We start from the raw sequence: 26,071 nt of genomic DNA on the forward strand, positions 1-26,071 counted from the left end.
AAGAGCATGTGGCAACATATAGCCCACAATCACCGAATCCATCCCCAGTGGGAGTGGATTATTTATTTTACTTAATTAAAATAAGTAAAATGCAATTTTATAGTTATAGGATAAAGCAATCGATGCAAAATATTCTCCTTCTGGCTTTGCTCATCAGTGTGTTTTACCCAAAACTTAACATTTCATCTTTGTCTCTGTGGAAATGTTATCTACATATATGAATTAACCAGGTAATTCTAGGGCATGGTCCTTTTTAAGAGGTGTTACTCCAAGGGCCATACTTGGCAGACTCTTGTTGGGAATGTTCTGTAGTTTCTGAATCATAAATAACAGTTACAAATCAAGATCTTGTAAAATCACTGTTCTGTATTTTTCTGGGTTCTGGTCTCTCACCCATACCTGACAGTGAACATAATTGTTTCAACCACCAAAACACAGAGATGAAGAGCAGGGTCTCAAGTGTTCAAATGAGGTTCAGAACACAGCCTGGTGAGAAACCCAGCTCGAGGTGGGCTTCCAGCCTCTGTTTCTATCGTGCAGTCTGGCCTCACCAGGACCAGAGTGGCGGCTAGGGCCAGTGCGCCAGTCTTCACGAGAACGAGGCCTGAGGAAGAGCTGCTAGAGGGGGGCAAAGGCAAATGCCCTTCCTCAGGAAAAGCTCAAAGGCAACAGGGGTGATGGATTGTCACGTGAGGCCCAGTAGAGCTAGGGTCGGCAGGAAGGCATTTCCACTCCCCAGCTTCCTTGACCTAGAAGTAGCAGAGGGGACAATTAGATGCCAGTCCTTCTCCAGGAAACTATTTCAGAGAACATCAGATCATAATGTCAAAATAAATTCCAATCAAGTATTCAATACTCTTGTATTTATCAGGAAAGAAAGTAACCTGTTTCAACAGTGGCCCGTAAAGTCTTGTCTACAAGTGATTACATGTTTTGATCTTGGCCACCATCAAGAGAAGGTTTATAGAGGAGAGTATGGGCCATGATGTGAACCAATGTATATGAGGTGCAGAGGTGCCCAAAGATGTACTTACCAAATCCAATGGATGTGTCATGATGATGGGAACGAGTGTTGTTGGGGGGGGGGGAGTGGGGGGGTGGGGGGGTGGGGTTGAATGGGACCTCACATATATATTTTTAATGTAATATTATTACAAAGTCAATAAAAAAAAAAAAATTAAAAAAAAAAAAAAAAAAAAAGAGAAGGTTTATAGAAGCGGTCACAGAAGAACACACAGGGAATGGAAACAGAGCAGACAACTCAGGGGGGCAGAGGGGAGAAGGGGAGAGAAATAAATAAAAATAAATAAATCTTTAAAAACAGAGAAGGTTTATGATTATTTGCTTATTTTTTTTCTATTGTTAGAGGTCTGTTTACCTATAAAAGACCACTTCCTGGATTCCAGGTTCTCTTTCATCTCTCTGGCTTCTCCAGAAATATTGCATTCTCCCCAGAAGTATTTAATCTGTTCATGTGTACAGCTAGAATTTTTAACATAAAAGGGAACTCCAGCAGTTGAAGGATTTCCCAAGTATAGTTCATATTTTTCCATCTACAGTCTATGTAATTTATCATCAAAACTGGGAGACTTTGAGAAAAAAATAGCACGTTGTTAACAATTACAAGGGAGAACAAGTATAAACTGGCAGTGTTGTGAGAAAATGGAGCATATGATTACCCTATACATGTGGTCTTCTGGCTGATTCTCTTTTGTTACCTCACATGTCCACTTTTGTTCTCTGAATAATACGTTGCTTTCCTATTGGGATGGTTAATGCCACTTTATTTGGCTTCTGATCGTAGCTGCACCAAATTATCATTAATATAGCTTACATAGCCTGTATTTTCCTGAGTTTTCCTGGATAATGTAATCTTCCGTCTTCTCCTTGATGATTTTAATGATTTCAAAGCACATCGCATAAACATCTGCATTCTCTGCCTGTATGTAGGGCTGGTATTACCTCAAGAAGAATAAAAGGTTAGATGATTTCTGTTGCTTCTGCAAGGCTGCTCAAGGAATACTCAGGATCCAGTGTTGGTCCTCTACAGGGAAGTATGCCCAGGTCTTGATCACAGACTCAAGCTTATTAGCAATGTGCAACATGCTCAGATTACTTTTATGGGGTCAGTGTTCACAAATATTAGAAAATAGTACCTTGGTGAAATATCAACTTTGACCCATTGGTTTTGGCTTGAAGATTCCATGATGCCAGCTTACTTCTAACTCCTCTATGCTGAATTCCTTTTATTGACCTGTTTGGTGATCTTCAAAAGTCACTACCTCTCTTGCTTCATATAGATCTTCAACATTGTAATGTGGAAAATAAAATTGTACCACTTCAGAGTTCACAATTTTTAAAAAATAATGATTACTTAAAGTCTACATGCCTTGTAGACTGATTCGAAAAGTATGAAAGGGATTTATATATACATATACCTTTTTATATTTCTTATTATTAAAGCTTCATTTATTGTTATTAAAACTTTATTAATTATCTACAGCTCTACTTAGGTAAGTCACAATTTGTCTAGGTCAGTTTCCTCAACTATGAATGAAGGGGCTGAATCTTCAGCATTTCTCTGCTTTTTAATCTCTGGTCCCAAGTGTCTCAATACCCACCTACATCAGTGCTCTTCTTGAGGCATGGTGGCTCAATATTTCCTGTCTTTAGTGAGATCTCCCACATGCTTCCAAGAAACTAATTTTGCTCAATCAATTTAGAGATGTGTTTTGTTTGTTTCAAAAAATCATGTCTTGAGTTTTGAAATTTCAGCTAGATATTGTTTGATGCCTAAATTAAAAATAATTTTCTCAGAACTACAAGAATTGTAATTACTTAAAACTTCTTAGAAATTATTGCACGATTGAGATGTGCCACATACCTTCACCCAACTTAGGTGGCCACAGAATCCATTTGTTAGAGATCATAGGACTTGTTCAGAAATACATGAGTAACATCTGGTCTCAAAATGTTATTCACATTTATTTTGTTCTTAGGAAAACATAGAGGAAGTTCCCTGTATGTCTATGTAACAGCATGTTAAGAAAGTGAAGATCATCTCACATCCACCCCAAGAATGTAGCACATTCTATAAACATAACAGTTTCCAGCCTTCTTCATCATGTTGCTTGCTTTCCTCTGAAGATCCTCGGGTGGCCAGACCTGGAAGCAATGCCATTTAAACGGACAGAGGACATTTGAGGGGAATCTGCCTATTGTTCTGTCACTCTATTTCTGTTAATGCACTAAAGGATTAATACGTATTATAGTCAGTGGTAAAAAGAACTCTGTCCTCCCCCAGATGTTGACAGCACCAAAGAGCAGAGAAGAAAGCAGTGTGCTGGAGCAGAAAGAGCTTGCTGCCAGGCACACAACCAACTTGGGCTGCAGACCTCACTCGAGCATTCATCATGGCATGACCCTGTTGCTCAGAGAAATATCTGATAGTATCTAGGAATCCTCTGGAAAATTAGAGGTCATGTCCATAAAATTCCTTCCCACTACTCCTTCTCCTCATTCTCCACATGAAACTGGTTAAAAGTTTAAAGAAATAGTGTACTCTTTTAGTAACTGAAATACTATCGTGATAGCTGGTGACAGGAAGAATCACTCATTTTACTGAATTGTTTCACTAGTGCAGACAAGGTCTGATTATAAACATTTTCTAATATGGTCCTTTACTTCTAGATTTCATTCCCAACCCTTAGTTCAATGGAAGCAAAAATATAAGTGAATATAAACTGGGAAATCACATTGACTCATTGGATTTGACTACAGAGAAAATCTGATTCTGCTTTATTTTTGAACAAGAGTCAAGTCAGAAAGGAGCATATAAAATAAATTGAAATTGATGTGGAGAGTTAGATTCTTACCTACCATGAGTCTTAACTGTTCTTGCTGTTGTTGTTGCAGTTGTGTCATCTCTCAGTTCCCTTCCACTGGCCAAGGTGGAAAACGTTGCGGGACTGTCTGAACCTTCAGCATCAGGAAGGTTTGGACAAGCAACAGCATGTGAACATTGGAGACCAAAAGTTTTTATTCAATTCAACATATATAATTTTTAGTTAACTTTTAAAAAATATATGTTGTTACTTTTTACTTTTCTGAAGGCTTGGGGGAAAATTGGAAGTCAGAGTGTTAGCAGAGAGATCCTTTAGTAGAAGGGGAAGATTTTCATGTCTGGCATTTCCAATGGAGAGGCATTTGTGGCACTGAGCACCCCTCCCCCCATGCCCTTTTACCCTCCCCTTTTCTGAGAAAGGTCCAACAGCTGTGGGAAGTATCTTGCTTTCCAGGGATCTTTCTTTCTATGTTTTCTTGCCTGCACTTGCATCAGTTTCTCCACTATTTGCCTGCCCAATAAAGGATGGAAGAGAGATGGCAAAAGAGTGGAAATTCAATCAAATGATTCTGGGTAAATTGTTAACAGACCTGGTCTAAGAGTAGCCAAGAAACATTTAGCTAAAATAAGCTTTGGGAGAAATCTGTGGATTTCATTTAGATTGTGTTTACATGAAAACAAAGCATTTGGTCAATTTAGTGGAAAATAGGCAAATTGTTTATGCAGTTATGTAGACTAAACCACTAGATGATTCAATGGTTCCCTTCTCAGATTTCTGGATTCTGGCTTCTCTATACACTACCTTGCCCATAATCATGAATATTTAGTAGTTTCATAAATTAAACATTTTTTATAGATTCACAGTTTAATAATGTCTGACTGTTCAAATGTTTTTTGTTGAGATTTTTATCATTGATATGTACATGATTGGGATTGTTATGAACAGTGATTTTTAACTTCATTCAGTCAGGTGATTGAAGAAATTTTAAGAAGAAATTCTACCAGTGTGTATTTTTAAGAACGTTTTTAAAAAAGATCACTGCTTAAAACAGATATTCATACCACAATATATAGTACATTAAATTACTATTATTCAAACTCTCCAAAGACATTTCTCATTAATCTTAAAACCAGATAACATGGTTATGATGTCAACTAATAAAGGAAAATCAGAAACATGTTTCTGATTAGGGAAGACCAAGCTATTGTTTACTATTATTCATAAGTTGTCACAAAATCTAATCAGTTTGCTTTCTGATAGTAAAATCAGATAACATGGCACTGACAAATAAAGGAAAATAAGAACCAAAAATGTGTTCTTGACTTGGGCAATGCTACTTGTTCATATGGTAAAGAAACTTGCGCTCTGGATAAATAAGATGCCAAAGTTGTCTAAGAGAAACACTCCTTATTGGTGCCACGTTGTTATTTAGGATACGGTGTTTCATCCACTCTACTGGACATATTTCACGATGTTACTCTAATAAACATTGCACATTTTTTTTGGAGTCCCAAGATGTCAGTTACAATACTCCATGCTGTATAGTCTTATTACTGTTATTTTTGTATTAGCTTACTCTTACATGATTCCTTACAATTTGAAAGCATGTCACTATTCATTATTTCCTCCTATTAATTAATGATATTACTCTACAGAATAATTGAAAATTTTAATTACATTTATTATTGCAGTTGAGGTTCGGTATGGAGGTACAGACTGAGGTAAGAAATACTATATATATATATTTTTAATCTTATTCATTCTTTTTATATTTATTTTTTACTTTTAAAGAAGCTTTAGATTACACAAATGTTACATCAAAAATATCGGGGATTTCCATGTACTCCACCCTCACCCCTCCCATGCTTTCCCCCATTAACAACTTTCATTAGTGTGGTACATTTGTTACAATTGATGAACATATATTGAAGCTTTGCTACTTACTGTGGACTACAGTTTACATTATATTTTATACTTTGCCCTGCACAAATTTATAGATTTTGATAAAATGTATAATGGCCTGTATCTGGCATTTCAATGTCATGCAAGACAATTCCAATGTCCCAAAAAGGCCTCCATGTTATACTTATTTTTCCCTCTCCCTCCCCTCAGAACCTCTGGTGGCCACTGCTTTTATATCAATGGCACAAGTTCTTCCATTGTTAGAATAATCATAAGTCTATTTTAGTCCATAGTTGCATTCCCCCCTTGTGGTTGTCCATTCCTCATTCTTAAGGATTTGGGAATGGTGATGCCCACTCTGTCTCTGATTGAGAGGGGGCTTAGATCCCATGGAACAGATGGATGGAACTGTCTTGCTTGCAGTTGTGGATACATTTTTCAAATGGGAGAGCTAGATGAAGGGAGTTAATATGACTCGCTCAGGATAACCAGGTAGCAGGGTTGATCAATTTACACTAGGCTTGAGTCTACTAAATACACTTCTTTGGTACATAAGGTTGTTCAGAATATCTAGATTTGTGCTATCCAATATAGTAGCCACTAGTCACATGGGATCACTCAAATTTAAATTAATTAAAACTAAAAAAAAGCAAACATCTCATTCCTTGGTCACAGTATGCACATTTTAAGTGCTCAATAGCCACATGTGGCTAGTGGCTACCATTTTGAACAACACTCTACACTTTCATCATCACAGAACATTCAGGGGGCAGCCCTGGTCTAGATAACAGCAATCATTATACAAGAGGTTTGTCTCAGTGGAACAAATGCCCACCAATTTATAATGATCATCATCTCCATGATTAGTAACGCTAATGTGGAAACTCAGAGTTCAGTGTTATAAAAATATATGTTAGTAGTAGATATGAGGCATTTGCTAGTTAGGTTGTTTTGTGTATATTCAAATTAAAAAATAAAACACAATGTGCTAGGCACAGTTATGCCTTAAAATATTAAGTCATGTAATATTTAGTCTTACCTCAGCTGAAGTTATTGAAATTCAAAGAAATAATTTTTCAGACATCAGGTTGAGGGCAGGAGTAAAGTCAACACCAAGAGGTGGAAAGCAGGCTGGTCTCAGATTTCTCCACAGCAAATTCAATGCCAGATGGCAATCCAAAATGTCTACAGAGTTCTTAGGAAAAGAAAGTATAAACCAAAAACATTATACTTTTCCAAGGTGTCATTCAAATATAAAAGCATCAAGCAGCTTCTTAAACTTACACAAACTCAAGGGATACAGCTATTCTTGAAAATACAGTTTGCCAGTGAAGTCCAGAAAACCAAAAGGTGAATCAAAGTTAAGAACCAGAGAATGGAGAAACTGTGAAGTTTATAGTAATCACTGTATCCACTTAATTGGAAACTAAGATTAAACAATTTGGGCAATTATTGTTATAGAACAGAATGTTTTATACCTTGCCAATTTAAACTAGTAATGTAGTCGCACAATTGGGAAAGAAGAGGAAGGAAAGGGAAGAGAGAATAGGCGTAAAAGTCTACATTCTTCCCTTTTTGTAGCAGTGAATCAAGCAATACCTTTGCAATTGAAATATGTATATACCATAAAACAAAAACCCTAACCTCCTGAAGTTTTTCATACTTTTTAAATAAATTGACAAGTATATTAGGCTATAATACTTCTTTTTTAAAAGGATCATTTATCTTACTTTTAAAAATTCCTTCAGGTTCCACTGTGTCTTCTAATAATGCCAGGTAAAATTAAATTGAATATTTTATTTAAACTTGTCATTTATTTATGACGCTATTTTTGTAAAACCATTTCTCTCTAGTCTGTTCTTTATTATATACATACGGTAATTCCAGAAATGATATTCACCTAATATAAAAAATAATTATTTCTGTGTGGTGAAATTGTTGGCAATTTTTTTATTTTGTTGATTGCTTGAATTACTTAGCCATTTTTATCAAAAAACTATATCTAAATTAATGCTATAAAATAAATTACATACTGGAACTTGTTATATTATTTCCTTTGATAATAATTATTGTTCATAAGATTTTCCTTTGAATTAGAGCTTCAGGATCCTAATCCAGCACTTCCACGCAAGTTGACCTTGTCCTTCCTTTAGTGAGATGATTAACAAAGTGCTAACTAATAGTCAGAGTAAAGGATCTTACCAAAACAACTCTGTCAGTAAGAAGATCCCCCTGTTAGAAAAGACCCAGAAGTCTGACTACAATGGAAAACACATCAGTTTTAAAGACAGATGATTTAACCAGAGAATACAGGTAGACACCAAGCCATGCTCTTGGCCCCAAGGATGCTGAATCGAACGAACAAACAAAATCAAATTTATTGCTCAGTGAATTCCAGCCTTTGTTTTGGCATAATTCAGGATAACATGAGTCTTGGCTTTTAGAAGAGCCTGGAAAGTTTTCATTTGAACCTATGCTCATTATCTAAATTCAGAAATATATCGGATAACTGGTTAAAAATAAGCATGTCTTATTCACCCCAACTAACTATAGGCAAGGACAGGAAATTGCATCTTTTAAAACATAGATAAGAGTCCCCATCACATAAACATATAATAATAACCTCTATCATTTGATTTAACTTTTATATTACCTAGAATAAACTCTCATCCTGATGCTGGTCTATAACTGGTATGTGACAGAGAGCAAAATAAGCAGCAAAAATAAGTCCGGAGAGCCTTCTCTGTCTTTACATTATAAGAAACATTCAAGTTTTCTTAAACAGACAAACTTTATTTTGTTGCTATGCAACTGGCACGTAACACAGTCCATCAGACAGTAAATAAATTATGAATTTTACAATGAAGAGAGAAGTCTTTTTCTCCCCTGTTGAGAACAAGCCACAACTTCCTCTCATGCTATACTAATCCACCACAGCCCTCTAAAGCTGTTTCACAAATGCCAATGTTTTGGCAAAATAAACAAGGATGTGAATAGCACGGCAATGACACAGGCGTAGTTTGCAAACTGCACGCTAAGAAGCACGGACTCTGTTCGATTCATTCATACGAGCCCGGGAACCTGGGCTCCCAAAGCCTGGTGAACTGAAGGAAGTTTATTTCACACCACGTTCTTCCAGGTAGGGAAGTAAGCAGGCTTCAACAAGAGATTTCCAGCAATTTCTGTTGGCAGCACCCATCACCCCATGGCTGTAGGTAGGAGCCTGAGCAATTTTAGCCGTGAGGGAAATATCTGTGGGGACAAGGGGCATTCTGGGGTTGAGAATGCGAGGCTCATGGGCCAAATGTGGGCCACATCATGATTAACATGACCTTCAGTGTTCAAACAAGTTAAATATTTGCCAACCTTTAAAATCTTTACATGAAAATCTAGATTTCTAGCTTTTCTTGGAAATTCTGAAAGTAACAATGAATTTGCATTTTCACAAAAATCATTTGGTATCGGATTCCAGCAGAAAAACTAGAAAGAACTCAGACAACCCACAACAGAAGAATGAATTGATATAGTGTGCTATATTCTTAGAGTGGATTTTGACAGAGGAAGGGACAGATCAAACTACTGATATATCCTCAAGAGCACAAAGGAATTTCACATACGCTGAGCAAAAGAAGTCAAGCACAAAAGTTCATACTGTATGATTTCATTCATATGAAGTTCAAGATCAGGCAAAACCAATCCCAGGAATGAGAATTGGTTTACTTCTGGTGCAAAGTTACTTTTGCGGAGGATGGAAATGTTCTAGATCTTGATCTGAGTGGTGGTCACATGAGCATATATGTACAATTTACCTAGCTGTACACTTAAGATTTTAGCACTTTATCCACTTCACTGTATGCATTTTATTCCTCAGTAAGAAATACAATTCATGAAAAGAATAAGTTGGTGAGAAATAGCAGCTGACCTCTTAGGTGGGACATAGGCTCTCCCGACAGCCCAGACCCAGTGGGCTCCTCATTCCACTATCTTCTTGGCAAATCTGACTTGGTTCTCCTTGTTTTAGACTGGACTTACTCTTTGAGTGCTTCTCCACGAGGGGTGCCCATACCATCAGTATCAGTGTTATCTGGAAATAGGTTAGAAATGCAGAGTCTCAGGCCCTTCCCTAGAGGCAGAATCATGAGGATTGGGGAGCAGGAATCTGCACTTTAACAAGCCCCCCAGGAGATTCTGATGCACACTTTGTTTGAAAATCAAGCCTTAAATAACATACAAGAAAAGCAGAATTGGCATGGATTCAAACCATCCATTCCTCACTTCACCCCCTATATTTTCCAAAAACTCAGGAGTAGGAAAGGTCAGCTGCTTCCTGCAAGAACTCCCACCAGTTCAGGTACAAAATGCTTGAAAGGGATGGGCAATGCATTCACGCCATCCCAGGTTCAGCCTTAGATAGCTTTGGTTTTAGTGTTGTCCAACTGGACCAGGGAGACTCTTACAAAAAATAACAACTGACTTTATTTCTCTCTGATTATCCAAGTAATAGACATCATGAAGTATGCAGATATATCCCAACTCTGAAAAAGTAAATGTAAATCTACTTTCAAGAAGATAGGGTGGCTCAGGGGGACATCAAAGTATCAAGTAATTTACAAATTAACACACTCATTCCCAATTTCATTGTAACTTGCAAAAAGCTGCACAGCACACAATTTGTGGATCTCCAGTTTCTGGGGAAGTTATCAACTTCTTAGCAAGGCACCACCCAATCACACAGTGGCAGCCAAAATGAACACTCCGTGCCAACAACAAAGCTGTTTCTGAATCATTTTGGAGAGCCTACGAGGGAGTCGTTTACACCTATGGATTGACAGGTGATTGAAAAGCCATAAGCCATTCATGAAATGACAAAAGTATACTGTCTTCGTGTTTGGAGAAAAATGACACTCCTTAGAGTGTCTGCTCCTTTTTATCACATTAAGTGGTTCTTCTTTATCAGAAAGCTCTATACTGGTATCTATGTCTCTACTTAGGAACATCCTAGCATCTAAAATAAGAGAGCTCAGTAAACATCAAATTTTAAGATAGTATAACATCTCAAAAGTGGTTGAACAACCAGGAAGATGGTGAAAAATCTATTACAGAAAGTCCTCTGCCAGCCAAGTTCACCTCCGTTCTGTCAACTGCCTGCTGGGAATGGGTCTAAAAGTCCTGTGCCCTGGGCCAGGGCGGTGGGCCTGAGACTCCCAGGACCTCAGCTCAGAAAGGGGCCCCCCCCCTGGGGATTTAGTGCTCTGTGGTCACTATCTTGAAATTCTTAATCCTTTATCCTTGAGCCCATGTTTCCTAAGGGAAGTCCATGGTACAATAGAATGCTGCCTGGGGCCTGGGGCCTCCGCTCCTCTGGGGCTCCCCACCCCCCCAGACAAGCTCTCTACAGCTTGCTCCCCCCACCACCACCACCCCAACAGAGGACCCCTGGAGGGGGCCTGGGCTCCCAGGGGGTCAGGGTTGAGAAAACGCACCCCCATCCCCCCACCCCCAGTGCTCCATGACCCAGGGCCAAGTCTGTCCTTGCCTGTGTGTTCCTTCCCCCCACACCCTCCACCCCCCAGTATCCCTGTGTCCCTGTGTCAAGGCATTAAATAGCAAATAAACACCAAGACAGGTCAGTCGAGAAATGTGGAAGAAAGGGAAAAGCTTTCTTCCTGTTGTTCGCACAAGGGGCCTTGAATTTTCCTTTTGGTCTAGGCCCCACAGATTTCGTAGCCGGCCCTGCATCCGACTCTTCATGGGAAAGGAGAAAGCAAAGGGGAGCTAGAGATATAGGAGCATCAATAGGGTATGTCTAAGGGGAACAGAGAGGTAATTAGGGTGCAGAGATTAAAGCAGCCGACTTCCGTATAGTTACAAATGGACCAGATACACTCTCTTTGTTCAAAATTATTTATTCTGATTAAGAAGTAATAGCTATCATAAAACATTCAGGTATATTCTGACACTGAAGAAGGGAGTGGATATCTACTCTAAAAGAAGTAGCAGAGCTGAGACATTAAAAATCACAGGGTCTCTAGAAAATCACAACCTACAACCATTCATCCCAATGGTATCAAGTGCTGCCTTCTCCGTATTTCCACTCCTATTTTGCAGGAACAGAGGAAACATTTTGACCCCAGCTTACAATTTAAGAAACACCTTTTTAAGGATTTCTAAACACAATGTAGATTAATAAACAGTAAGGACATTCTCTTTATTCCTCAACCTTGGCTACCGCCAATTTTACCAAAGGATATCTTTTGTTTCACAGCACTTTCGCCTGCCAGGGGATGACGTTATCTAAACACATTTCCAATGTTGTGTTATTTTTTTTTTTTTAACAGTTAATATATTTCCAGGATGCAAGTCCATTTCTTTCGAAAAGGTTCCTAGGACACCCATTGAAAAGTCAGAAGCAATGAGCTAAAAGGGATTGCTATTTTGTCGGAGAAGAACGACACCCTTTGTGTGGAAGTGGGGAATTGCAGACTGTGGTCACTCCTGCACAGTGTCTCTTTGTCAAGTAAAACACACTGAAAAAAAAAAATACAGATGGGAAAATATTGTACACTGTCAGATCCTGGAAATGGCCAAAGGATTTCTCACCAATGTCTTGTCGATGACTTTCACATTCTGGCACCCTGAAAAAATAATGCATACATTTAATATAAAATGAATGCAATAATAATCAGGCAGGTAACCGTTTTCCCAAGGAATGTAAAACCTGACAAATGTAAGGTTTATGATTCAAGGAAGGCTTGCCAAATCTTATGTGGCATGAGACCATTTTTATTACCTAAATAGTCCTTAACACAAAATGACTGGCACATATTTTTATTAACACAAAGAGTATATTCTTTCTGCCACATTTAATAGAGATTCAGTGGCTGAAAGGTCTCTTTTAGGATATGTCTGCAGCAAATTAAAATGCATGGAGAGGATTCACAGAATAGCATTCTTCTCACTGAGGCTCTCTCTGTATGGGCTTAGCACAGGGCTAAGTAAACCGTGTATCTTGGGAATTCTATCTATGCAGACCATCTGGATCATTTAGATGGCAGAGGTGGAAATCCTCTTACCTTCAAAAATGGGGCAATTTACAATCAACTTAAGAGTGTTCTTTGCTTCTAGAGGTCCATTTCAGTCCATTTTGTATGGTACTTAATTTATTCATTAATTCATTGATTGAGTGCTTACTGTGGGTCAGGCACTGCACTAGGCAGTGTGGTACTGCGGCGAAGACAACGAAGATCCCAGCCTCAAGGTTCTCACATTCCAGAGGGGAAGCAGATAATATAGAAAGCATCTCATTTAATCAGTGAATTATAGACTAGGGGAGGTATAGAAGGTAACTGCTCTGGAAAGCAAATGAAATAAGAACAGAGAACAAAAATTGGAAGTTTGAGTGGGTGGGTAGGGAAGGATTGCACTTTTAAACAGGGGGTGAGGTGGGCCCCTTTTAGAGAGTAAGAGCTAAGTGAAGACTTGAAGGATGGGAGGGAGTTACCCATGCAGTGCACTGGGGGAAGAACATTCCAAGCAGAGGAACAGCCAATGCGGAATCTCTGGGGCAGAAGCACGCCTGACATAGTCGAGGAACAGCAAGGAGGTAGGTTTGGCTGGGGTGGAATAAGGGACAGTGGCAGGAGTGGATGCTCCATATGGCCACGCCATGGAAGGTCTTGTAGGCCATGCTAAGGACTTGGGCGTTTTCTCTGAGGAAACTGAAAACCAGTGGAGGGTTTTGGTCAGAGGAGTGGCAGGATCGGAATTAATATTTAAAAAGATCATTCTGGCAGCTGTGTTGAAAATAGACCGGTGGGAGCAGGCGTGAGGATAGACAAAACAACTGGGAGACTCTTGCAGTACGCAAAATGAAAACAGAGGGTGATGGCTCTGATCTAGGCAGAGGAGGTGGTAAAAAAAGAAGAACTGAGGATGACTCTGGGGTTTTAGCTGCACATCTGACACTGCAGTATCAACAGGAGCTGAGAATGGAGAAACTGCAGGTGGGACACGTTTGGTGGAGAAAGCTAGTTTTGGACAGACAGAGTTTGAGGTGCCTCTTAGATATCGCGGTGGAAGTTTCACCAGCCGGTCGGGTGTATGTGGCCAGAATTGGAGAGTGCCTTTCCTGGAGGTATATGTAAGTGTGGGAGTCAAATTGGATAAGTTCCTGAGATGATTCCATCCTCTGCCCCATTCCCAAATTCACTTCTCTCCAGAGTTACCTAGCTCAGCAGAAGGCACTGCCTTCCCCTCTGCTCTCCAGGCCACAAACGTGCGCAGCGACCCTTCAGTGCTCCTTCTCCAATAGCCCCCACACCTCCAGCCAGTCACCAGCACTGTGGACCCTCTGTTTGCAATTTCTTTGGTGACTAGTATTAATTTTTATCTCATTTCTACTCTCCTTTCGGCCACTATCTCTTTCTGAAATGGGTCTCCCTTCACACCAATCTTCCATCTTCTTCCCTCCTATCCATTTTCCACATCCTAGATGGACTGATCCTTTACAATGAAAATCAGGATTTTCATTCATTTGTATTTTATCAATGGACAGATATTTGAGCTCCTCATCTTTATAGAATAGGATAAAGCTAATTACTTTTAACCCAAATATGTGAAACCATCAAAAACAATTAGCATGCCGTTACTTCCCTTCTACATTGATGCATCACATTTTATTTACCTAGAATGGACTGTTCCTATCTCTCTAAAATTATCTGAACTTTACACAGACTTCAAGGTACATCTCCATACTCAGTTCTTCCATGGAAGCCTCCTCTTTTCTACTTTGATCCACCTCTACATTGTACACAGTCTATAGTAGTGAATTAGCCTCTACCTTTGACAGCTTTCTAGGACTATTTTGGTGAGTTGGGGTACCTTAAGGGTGACTGCTATATCAAATTCTTTATCTCACGTACACCACCTTGAAAAGGTCCTGAATTTTGTAAGCACTCTACAAATACATGCTGATACTTACAGCCGGCTGAATGGTGGCCCAAGTAGATATGTCCATGTCCTAAGCCATGGGCCTGTGAATGTAATCTTATGTGGAAAACAGATCTTTGCAGATGTATTTAAGTTAAGGATCTTGAAATGAGCTCATACTGGATTATTCAAGTGGGCCTTTGCTTCAAAGGCAAGATCCTTATAAGAGACCCACAGAAGGAAGAGGAGAAGGCCGTGTGGAAGCAGACACAGAGACTGGAGTTACACAGCCACAAGCCAAGGAATGCCTGGGACCACCCAGAACTGGAGAGGCAAGGAAGGTTTTTCCCTACAATCTTCAGGGGGAGCATGGCCCTGCCAACGCCTTCACGGCAGACTTCTGTCCTTCAGAGCTGGGAGAGAATGGATTTCTAATATTGTAAGTTGCCCAGCTCATGGTAACTTTTTATAGCAGCACTGGGAAACTGACACAAATTTCATGAAATACATACATAGATGTTCAATGGCTCAACCACAATATAATCTCTTTGAAGGAAGGGATCCTGTCTTCTTTTAATATAGCCCTAAAGCACATATATTTGATAAATGTAAATTAAATAAATGAGTGGTTTTCTTTTAGCTTGTTCTAGTATTACTATCATTATCCTTTTATCACTATTATTCATGAAACAAAATCATTCCCAACAGCAAAAGTAAGTAAAATATACAAAAATGAAGCTGTTCCAGTTTAAGCCAGTTCAGACACCTAAAAGTTGGGCACAGTATCCCTAGTGCTTCCCCTTTAAGAGGGCGGGGAGGGGGAGCTAAGGACCCTCAAGGCTCCAAGAAGCTGGGCTTAAAGATTGCTGGGAGAAAAGGAAGTCATAAAGGAAAATGCCATCTCACCACTCAGAGCCATGGCCAGCTGGAATTCTTCCTTCAGCATCTCAAGGACATCTTGGACACCTTTCTCCCCCTGAGCAAGTGAAAGATACAGCAGGATTTGGTAAACCAGCCCGACTTGTTTCCTGTGTGGATGTCACAGTCCAGCCATTTTGTTTCATGTATTTATCTCCTGGTCCAGTTACCTGGAGAGCCAAGCCCCAGATGACCGGTCTCCCCACAAACACTGCCTTCGCCCCCAGAGCCAGGGCTTTGAGAACATCAGTCCCCTTCCGCACACCTCCATCCAGGAAGACCTCCACCTTTCCTTCCACCGCCGCCACAACGTCTGGCAAGGCATCGATCTGCGGGGAGAAGACGGCACTTAGTATTAACGTTGACCTACCAATTCATTCAACCACCCTCCAGAGTTCAGGGATCCAATGACTAGGTTTCAAGTGAAAGAAGCTAAGTAGATTTGGGGTGAAGAGTACAATTTTCTCCTCCTGCATGATAAGTGGGGTGAAAGCTAGTTAGTTAAAAACCAACGAAATTTGGATATGAGTGACTTATTTTCCTTTCAACATCCAGGTTTGTTTTACTGTCCTTTTATATTCAAAATCAAAGATCATGGTCAAAATTATATAATACAAGAGCATAGTTAAAGAACACTCAGCCATCTATTATAGCTATCCATTATAAAGTGAAAAAAGTAAATGGAACACTTATTCATATAAATTATTCTTAACATTATTTATTTATCCCAAATCTATTGTTAGAATTCATGTTAAGATGATAGGTCAAACAGTGGTGTTTAGAAGTGTAAACAAGGCTAGTGAAGAGAAGCTTGGTCTCTGACTTCCCCACCCAATGTACTTTGCGTCCAGCCTTACATTAGAGAAAGCTCCATGAAAATATTTGTATTGCCTTTAATGGAATATGACCACTTGCACCTTGATGGTCATTGCCTTGATTGGAAATTGATAATGGGTTGGTTCAGGTCAGCACTAGAAAATACAGGAATCATGTCAAATCTGCTGGCTTGCATTATTATTTCTGATCCTTCATTCCTTTCTGATTCCAAAGTTTCCAAGGCAACTTGGCAGTTCTTCCCACTAAGAGGGACAGAATGTATTTCTCTGCCTCTTGACTTTGGCCTTGGCCATGTGACCTACTTTGCAGCGTGTGACCAGAAGTGGCAAAGTGCCATTTCTGGGCCTAGGTATTAAGCAGCCTCGTGGGCTTCCATTGCTCTTCTACACTTCTGTTTCTCCTTCGGCTTGGACCCCAGGTTAAATATTCAGGAAGAAGAGCTATCACACTCAAGCCCAGCTAGACGTGAAACTTGGAGCACAGTCCCCTAAACAGTACCCACCCTAGATTCCCAGTTGACCCAAACTTTCATGAGAATAAAGGATTGTTATTGCAGTCAGTAGGTTTGGGGACTTTTGTTTTATAGCATCATTGTGGCTCTAGTTACCTGATACAGTTGGCTACTTCGATATGAAGCTTTGACTTGAGAAAGGAAATAATTCCTAAGGTAACCTGTAGGTCAACATCTGTAGAAACGTTATCCACATTTACCCCAAAATATTGAAATCCAAAACTAAGTTCAACCTCCACTTAAAATGCATGCTGAATAAAGAACCCTACACTTAAATACATTTTTACCAGAAATAATTATGCTGAAATCACTCAAAGGCCTTCCTATTTACCCCCTAAAATTTTAGAGACTCGATTTCAAGCAAGTTTTATCTAAGAGGCTGAAGATCAAACATGGCTACAGATTTGGAGGAAGCACAGGCAGCATTTGGCATGCGGCCCCTAAATATTAGCAGGTAATGTGATTTTCCCCTTTTTCTTTTAACTTTTCTGCCTTGCCAAACACTCTTTGGATCCATTTACATATGTCCCCTTACCTATACATAGTCCCCCTTTTACATTCAGGCAAATTAAATCAACATATAAATGGTACAATTTCCAAGTGATGATGCAAGCTATAATTAAGCATATTTCCCCATTTGAAACCAGAACCAAAGAAAAATATTAGCTAGCATGGGTTCAGTACACATTTTCAAAGCCACGCAAATTGAATCTGTTTGGGTTGTTTCCAATGTCTAACCTGACCTAAACAGTGAACTAATAAACACACTTAAAATGTGAATCCTGGGTTATAAAACAGAGCCCAATTGGTGTTTCACGTGTCTGTGGAAAACAACGTTCTCTCCATTGCTAAGCATTTCTATCCTCTTTCTCTTTCTCTAGGTGCAGTTTTATAAGGTATACTTAGGGAATTTATACAGATATATACATATATAAGATTAAATAAAAACTATAGTAGTATAAACCTACTATTTTATGGCCCTGTTATGTTTCCTTCTTTTCAGTTTCCTATACATCTTTTTTTTCCCTAAGTCCCGTTTTAGACAACAAATTGTGGGCTTAATTCCAGAGAGAATACCATGAGGTCCCTGATGTTGCTCCTTATCTATCCATTCATTGACTTATCAAACTTGATTGGGGACCTGGCAGATGAGGAGAATACGAAAGATCCACAGAGGTCCGCCTCAGGAAGAGTGTCCTCTCTTCACCCTGTGCCTGAAGTCAGGCTCCTCCAGACACGACTGCCCCCCGAAGCTCCTACTCCCAGGAAGTTCTTGTCTTTCTATGTTCTTCCGTTGTTACACTCTTTTTTTTTTTTTTGAATTTTTCTTTATTTAATTGCCTTTTTTTAAAAATACATAGATCACAAAAAATATTACATTAAAAAACATAAGAGGTTCCCATATGGCCCACTTCCCCTCCCCCTCCTCCCACACATACAAATTCTTTCATCTTTGTGGCACATTCATTGCATTTGGTGCATACATTTTGGAGCACTGCTGCACCCCATGGATTATAGTTTACATTGTAGTTTATACTCTCCCCCAGTCCATTCAGTGGGTTATGGCAGGATATATAATGTCCTGCATCCGTCCCTGCAATATCATTTAGGACAGCTCCAAGTCCCGAAAATGCCCCTTCATCACATCTCTTCTTCCCTCTCCCTGCCCTCAGCAACTACCGTGGCCACTTTCTCCACATCAATGCTACAACTTCTTCCATTGGTAGAGTCACAATGGTTCTACACTCTTGATTGACAATATTTTTTGCATGGAATCCTTTGTTCAAACCAAAGCAGCCAAATATAAAAGCTGATAAAGTCCGAGCTGCTTTAGATCAAGGCAAAGGAAGCAGAGTCCAGGCCGCAGCCCTTCACCCCTCCCCTGCCTCTCTACTTGCCCCACCCATCACGCTTCACCAGGCGGCCCCGAGAGGCCGCTACTTTTTCTGGTACATAAGGTTTGGCTGATTGTTTGCAATTATTTATCATTTCCTTGCAATGTGATATTTCAGGAACAGCAGTGGGATGTTTACTTTCCCACTCCTTGAAAATGAACTGGACTTGTGTGCTTTCACCAATAAAATGTGAGAGCAGTGACATCATGCCAGTTCTGAGTCTACATCTCAAGAGGCCTTGTGTGCTTCCACTTGTTTCCTAGGAAACCTGCCACCTAATGTAAACAAGTTCTGCTCAACTGCTGGAGGATGTGTGACAATGTCGATGCTCCAGGCATCCTATACCAGCCTGTCCTAGGAGACCCAGCAGCTGACAACAGACACATAAGTGAGCCCAGCCAAGACTAGAAAACCTTCCACTATATCCCAGCCCAAACTGCGCCCCCCCAAAATTTTGAAATGAATAAATGGCTATTGTTTTAACCCACTAAGTTTCAGGATGGTGTGTTACATAGCAAAAGCCAACTGATACATAAAGTGTTTCTCAATGGTAGAATTCCATGCACCCCTCTAAAGAGAAATAAAATATTTTACATCCCACAAAACATATCCAAGGACCTAATTAGAGAAAAGGTGGCTTGACAACCCAAATACTTAGTCGATGAAAAATGTTTTACAGATGAGAAATTTCACCAGAAAAAAAAATTATATTTATAAGCTTAAAGTGTCTTGGGTCCAGTTAGCATCAAAATGAAAACATAAGATTGAAAAACAAAAATGCTCCTTGGGTTCACAGACTTTCTTTAGACTCCAGTTGGAGAAGCTCTTGTTCTATTCATTGTTGAAACTGATTAGATTATATCACAGTGTCCTCTAATTCCTTCGAGGCCAGTGTGGGCCATATTATTACCGTAAGGGGAAGGATCATGACATGAGTTTATTAGGCTTTTTTGCTGTTTTTTTGTTTTGTTTTGTTTTGTTTTTTTGAAGATACATAGATCACAAAAAATGTTACATTAAAAAATATAAGAGGTTTCCATATATCCCACAGAGTATATTGTTTAATTCCTATTGGGCATCGCAGAGGCCTGGCAGTGGTTCTTGGTAGCAATGTATTAACATAAAATAAAGTTAAATTTCTGTAACCGTACCCCTATAGATCTTTATTTCTACATACAAAGGGGGCCTGTGGATCACAGTGCTTGAATGGTTTCTAGAAGTATAAGACTCATGTAGTCTAGCTGCTTTCTTTGTGCAACCAACAAAACACCATGACAGCCCTGGCTGGTGGCGTCTGACTTACTCATCCATGGCTTAAGAGACGCACGGCCAGGACTCGAACCGAAGACTCTGGAACCCCATTCCAGGGCTCTTTCCATGCGCTCGTTCTGCTCCTGGGACTCTGTGACCCAGGAGAAGTGGCAGGACAGCAGGACCTTTCCAGCAGCTACTGAAACGCTTTACAAACAGGTTCCCTCAAATCTTTTTCCACTCACGTCAAGCGTACTGTGGGGAAACACCCTTCACCACAAAACGAATTCTTTCTCTCACTTCCCTCATCATCATCGGCCTTCAGCTTGCTCTAAAATATGAGGCAAAACTCAAGCAAGTATCCACTGCCCTCACGCACATGGCATGAAAAGGAGAGCGTTATTGTTTTTTTTTTAAACAGTCTCAGAGACCACAGCTCAAAAAGCCCTTTTAGATAAGTTTCCATATCCCCACAGCCAGAGGGAAATAAACCGCACCGCTTAGATTTTTTTCCCCTTAAAATCTAGTTAGATTTGATTTCAGTAGATTTAGATTTTATTTTTAGAAAACAAACTTAATTTGACCTACACACTAAGCCTGTGTCTTCATACACAAGTGAGGTATAAATCTGAGAAGAAGCCCTGAGCTGGCGCCAGCCTCTCCTCCCGGCCAGGAGCGGGACTCCACTCTCCATAGCTCCTTACCTGAAAAGCACATCTCTACAAGTAAAACAGAATCAGAAGAGGCTGAGATCTTCCAGTTGTATGATTCTTAAACCTTGACTGTACAATCCTATGGTGTGAAAAGACTTGATTTGTTCCTCTCACTGATGCTTTAGAAAAAGCTGGGAATGCAAATATTCACACCCAAAGGCTCCTGTAGTCATTTATTCTGATAAATAAACTGATTTATGGATTTGGATCGATGAACCTGCTTATTCAATGAAACAAATTATTACTGCTTGACAGAGATGTTCTTGGTTCTACTGTACTTGCAGCTGTTTGAATAAATTCCGCTGACCATCCCAATTAAAGCCATCCATCTAAGAACCAGGACTAAATAACTCTGATCAAAGGGGGAAAATGTACATGATTTTCCAGCTCAGTGAGAGGTAATGGTTTAGAAAGCACATGGATCTACTTTATTTAGTAAATACAACTTTTTTTAAAGTAAGCTTTTTAAAAACATTTTCTATTGCAGTAAAATGTATAAAACATAAAATTTACCATTTCAATCATTTTTAAGTTTACTATTCAGTAGCATTAAGTACATTCACAATGTTGTATAATCATCACCACTACTTTTTTCTAAAACCCTTTCATCACCCTAAACAGAAGCTCTGTACCTGCTAAACAATAACATCATTCTCCCTCCCCTACCTCCTAGAAAGCACTAGTCCACTTCCCAATTAAACCATCCACCTAACAACCAGAAATGAGCAAGCACCAATCAAAGCGGGGCAATGTACATGATTATTCAGTTCAGGGAGAGGTGGCGGTCTGCAAAAGTCCATCTGGAGTTACTGGGGATTGACCAGGACCTTGCATACAGGATGCAGGCACTCAACCACTGAGCTACATCTGCTCCCCAGTGCAAGCTGGTTTTTATATTTTTGTTTTTAGGAGGTACCAGAGATTAAACCTGGGACCTTGTCCATGGGAAGTAGGCACTCAACCACTTGAGCTATAGCCGCTCCCCATCAATATTCTTTGAAGTAAGTTTTGATATAGGATGCTAGCTTACTTTGCCTATGATAAATAAAATTAGAAAAAGTTAAAATTCAAAGGTACCAAAGAAGTAATCTAGTTGCCAGTTAAACTTCAAAAGATGAGGAGATTAACATTTGGAGCAGAACTTCATTCCATTGGCCGCACTGCCTTCTGGCCCTCTGCCTCCTGTCCCTTGGCTCGTAAATTTATCAGGTCACCTAAACCAGCTCCTCACTGCCTATCGTGCCAAAATCCAATTCATAAACATTGTTGCTGCTGTTAATCTAAGGCTTTTCTATAGGTTTTTCTATAGGTTTTACATACTCAAGAATATGTATTTCCATATCTGTCCAGGTAGGCATGTTTCCCAGGACCCCCCAGGGCCATAGACATTGCGCATAACATGGATTCCTTGGTGTTCCTCAAATACGGATGCCTCGCTCTTCCCCGAGAGAGCCAAGAAAGGCTGTGGTGGCATCCATGTCTCCTCTGAAGGGACTTGGCCAAGTCCCCACCAGAGGGCAGGTGGTAAAGGACTTGTTGGTTTTTTTTTGTTTCATTTTGTAAAGATTTATTTTATTTATTTTTCTCCCTTCCACCCCCCCACCCCGGTTGTCTGTTCTCTGTGTCTATTTGCTGCTGCTTCTTTATCCACTTCTGTTCTTGTCAGCGGCACAAGAATCTGTGTTTCTTTTTGTTGCGTCATCTTCCTATGTCAGCTCTCCGTGTGTGCGGCACCACTCCTGGGCAGGCTACACTTTCTTTCGCTCTGGGCGGCTCTCCTTACAGGGCGCACTCCTTGCGTGTGGGGCTCCCCTACACGGGGGACACCCCTGCGTGGCACGGCACTCCTTGCGCATCAGCACTGCACATGGGCCAGCTCCACATGGGTCAAGGAGGCCCGGGGTTTGAACCGCGGACCTCCCATGTGGCAGATGGACACCCTAACCACTGGGCCAAGTCCTCCACCAGGACTTGTTTAACACCCCATACCCTGGCCACATCCTGCTTCCAGTTCCTGGACATGTGTTTGTATCCACGACTTATGATCCACTTCTAGTCTCCCCATCCTTGATCTTAAATTCTGCCCCAGAGCATCTGGTGATCTCTTTGTCTTTTGACCCTTTTGACACTAACTGTTCTCCATCCTAGTTCTAACTCAGTCACACAGAATTTCAGCCCAGTCTAGTGTACTTTTATAGCTTGGTTTGCCAAGCAGAGTGTTGACAGCATTTTAAAACTGTGGCTGCACATTAGAATCACCTCAGGTTCTCAAAAAAACTATTCCTGATGCTGTGCCCCGGCCCCCAAGATGCTGATGCATTTGAGTAGCTCAAGTTCCCCAGGTGACGCTAATGTACAGACAAGTCATTCTCAACTCAACCAGAACAACTGGCAGCCTCCCTTCACCTGGAGCTCCTTACCCACCCACCCAGGCTCTCTGCAGCTCTGCAGCCCCCACCTCACAGTTGTATACATGTCCTAGAACTTCACCAAAGCCTTCTGTAGTCCCAGAATTGTCTATGAGCTCCTCTTCTTTGGACTAGTCTTCTTAGCCTAGTCTTTTCTTTCATAATCCAATTTATATATACTTGTCAGAGTACTGATGAATACAAGAATAACCCCTACCCCAAAATACATTAGTATTTACCAGGGACTTTCATACGTAATAAATGTTATCAGGCTAATTAATCAGCTAATTTCAGTAGTTTTGTACCATTAAGCTTAAAATCTGAGATATCATATATTCATATTTCTTTGACTCTCAGGGATCACTCAAAAATATACACTCAAAAGAGACAGAGAGAGATGATCAAAACTGTGATTGGAAATGAGAAATCCCAGTATTAGCCAAAACTCACAGTGGCCGGCACCCCGTCAAGTTGTCGAGCCCCATGATTCGACACCAAGATCCCATCCAAACCATGTTTAACTGCTTCCTTGGCATCATCACCTGGGAAGAGCGAGAGAACATCATATGGAAACTATAGTTCAACAAAAAGCTGGGCGTTAGAGGCCTCAGCATCCAGGGTTGGGCAACACATGCTTTCAGCTTGCTTGTACCTTCAAACTAGAAATACCCCGAAGGGTCACATCTAAACATTAGAGCTAGTTTCTTGGCCAAAGTAATGTTTAGCACTTTTAACTATTTAATTACGAAATAAAATGACCAACGGGTAGCACATGCAGCTAAAATTTGCTGATCCTTATAAGAAAGTACTTTTGCCAAATATTTTTTTTATTAATAAGACCATAGCAATTACTCCTCTATAATTTGGACAGCGTAAGAGAACACTTAAATGGCAAGCATTTTAAATATAACAGGCAATGAAAAAGTATTTAGGGAAACGGACTTTGGCCCAGTGGTTAGGGCGTCCGTCTACCATATGGGAGGTCCGCGGTTCAAACCCCGGGCCTCCTCGACCCGTGTGGAGCTGGCCATGCGCAGTGCTGATGCGCGCAAGGAGTGCCGTGCCACGCAAGGGTGTCCCCCGCGTGGGGGAGCCCCCACACGCAAGGAGTGCGCCCATGAGGAAAGCCGCCCAGCGTGAAAAGAAAAGTGCAGCCTGCCCAGGAATGGCGCCGCCCACACTTCCTGTGCCGCTGACGACAACAGAAGCGGACAAAGAAACAAAAGCAGACAAAGAAACAAGACGCAACAAATAGACACCAAGAACAGACAACCAGGGGAGGGGGTGAAATTAAATAAATAAATAAATAAATAAAAAGTTTATTTAGAAATATTTGTTCTCTGGAATCAAATTTCTACAGTTTCATTTAATATGTTGTATTTTAAATTATTTTTTTCAGCATGCTCCCAGTAACAAATCGTTTGCTAATAGAATCATGAAAATAATACTAGTTCTCAAGTTTAACATTCAAAGAGCAAAAGTAACTAAAGCCCATCAGTTCAAGGTTGTAGTGAAATTCATATACTGGAAACTTAAGCAGATGGATAGAGAACACTACATATACCTATAAATTCAGCAATGGAGATCGAGGACACACGACTAAAATTAATAAAAAAGAGACTTAATAGTCTTTGTAAATCAATTGTTTCAAAATTTTATGCTAAAACACAAGTGTTGAAACTATGTTTCATGGAAAAATAGTTTTTATATATCTCATTTCTTCAAGTGATGCTAGCAATATTCTTCTTCTAAAACAAGTGTATGAAAATGTAAACCTATATAATTTTTATTATACAAAAATCACCCTTTAAGGAATGGTGTTACAAACCCTAACATGCAATGAAATAGCACGGAAGTTCATCTGACATGAATTTCCTGACAGTAAATCTGATATAAATTCAATTTGGATATTAATTATGGGTAACACTGATCAATTACTTTGTACTTCATCTATTTACTTGCAAGCCTTTGTTTTGTCATGTAGTTTGCGATATACTTGACATATGCCTAACATTCCATATGCATTTTATATTAAACATAACATTTGATGATTCTATGAGACCACCTTTGGCTCTCTGTTTTAATCCAGCATGCATGACATCCTGTGAGATCTCACTGGTAGCTTCTGAGGCACTCATGGGAGAAAGGACCTAGTCTCAAGATTGAACTTTTTCCCACCCCATTAATTGCTTAATATTATACATTTTAATATTGCTTCATATTTGATCCATATCTGTTACATTATGCAGATTCCTTTTCCTGAATTTTCTGCCTTTCTTAATTTTTCTTCTAATTATTGTGAGATCTTAAAATATCCTCAAGTTTTTATACTCTTTCAATTAATCTAATCTTATTTAAATCACCTTTTTTCTCCCTGGAGATAACCTCCTGGGCCCTTTACTTCTCTGTTACACTGTGGTTACTCTCAAGGATGCCTGCATATCTCCAGCATGAGGTATCCTCCTGTTTGAGTACACTTTTGCCTTGTTCATGCTCCTGTTTGGTTTATATTCTAGTTTGTTTCTAGTACATTCCTTTGTGACTTCCTAAAAAGAGATTCATGGGAAGTAAACTTTTAGATCACTGGCATATCTGTTCTTGCATTTAATTGATAGTTGGGTTGGGTATAACAACATAGGTTGAAAAGTCATTTTTCCTCAGAACTTTGACAACATGACTCCACTGCCTTCTAGTACCAATTGTTGTTAAGAAAACTTATGCCAGTTTCTTATTCCTTTATAAGTAACCAATTTCTTTTTGTTTTCTCTGTATACAAAGTTCTGAATTTTCATAATGAATATGATGGTTTTTGGTTTGTTTCTTTAATCTAATGACTTATGTCTGTAGCATTTGGCAATCAGCT

At 39.9% G+C, this 26,071-nt stretch overlaps 1 protein-coding gene and 1 long non-coding RNA gene across 6 annotated transcripts in view; both read right to left on the minus strand.

Annotated features, from left to right (window-relative positions):
* Window positions 1–346: 346 nt before the first annotated feature.
* Window positions 347–11,126, minus strand: LOC105747314 (uncharacterized). Of its 3 annotated transcripts, none has more exons than XR_011647280.1 (4): window positions 9,670–11,126; window positions 6,787–6,942; window positions 3,876–3,978; window positions 347–749 (listed from the first exon to the last, which is right to left on the minus strand). It is a non-coding gene; the product is annotated as an uncharacterized lncRNA (long non-coding RNA). The 3 variants fall into 3 exon arrangements; XR_011647277.1 differs by having other exon boundaries at window positions 3,880–3,978; window positions 9,670–11,125; XR_011647279.1 differs by lacking the exon at window positions 347–749 and adding an exon at window positions 2,963–3,165 and having other exon boundaries at window positions 3,880–3,978.
* A 511-nt stretch (window positions 11,127–11,637) lies between these two features.
* HAO1 (hydroxyacid oxidase 1) overlaps window positions 11,638–26,071 on the minus strand; it is a 64,462-nt gene continuing 50,028 nt past the window's right edge. For all 3 annotated transcript variants that reach the window (XM_012529898.3, XM_004470684.5, XM_058287540.2), the window contains 4 exons: window positions 23,659–23,750; window positions 15,764–15,922; window positions 15,582–15,651; window positions 11,638–12,382 (listed from right to left, as the gene is read on the minus strand). In XM_012529898.3, coding sequence (XP_012385352.1) covers window positions 12,315–12,382; window positions 15,582–15,651; window positions 15,764–15,922; window positions 23,659–23,750 — 389 coding nt within the window. In that variant the 3' untranslated portion in view covers window positions 11,638–12,314. The remainder of the gene's footprint in view (window positions 12,383–15,581; window positions 15,652–15,763; window positions 15,923–23,658; window positions 23,751–26,071) is intronic.

Source organism: Dasypus novemcinctus, chromosome 24 (genome assembly GCF_030445035.2).
Source record: "Dasypus novemcinctus isolate mDasNov1 chromosome 24, mDasNov1.1.hap2, whole genome shotgun sequence".
Lineage (NCBI taxonomy): Eukaryota > Metazoa > Chordata > Mammalia > Cingulata > Dasypodidae > Dasypus > Dasypus novemcinctus.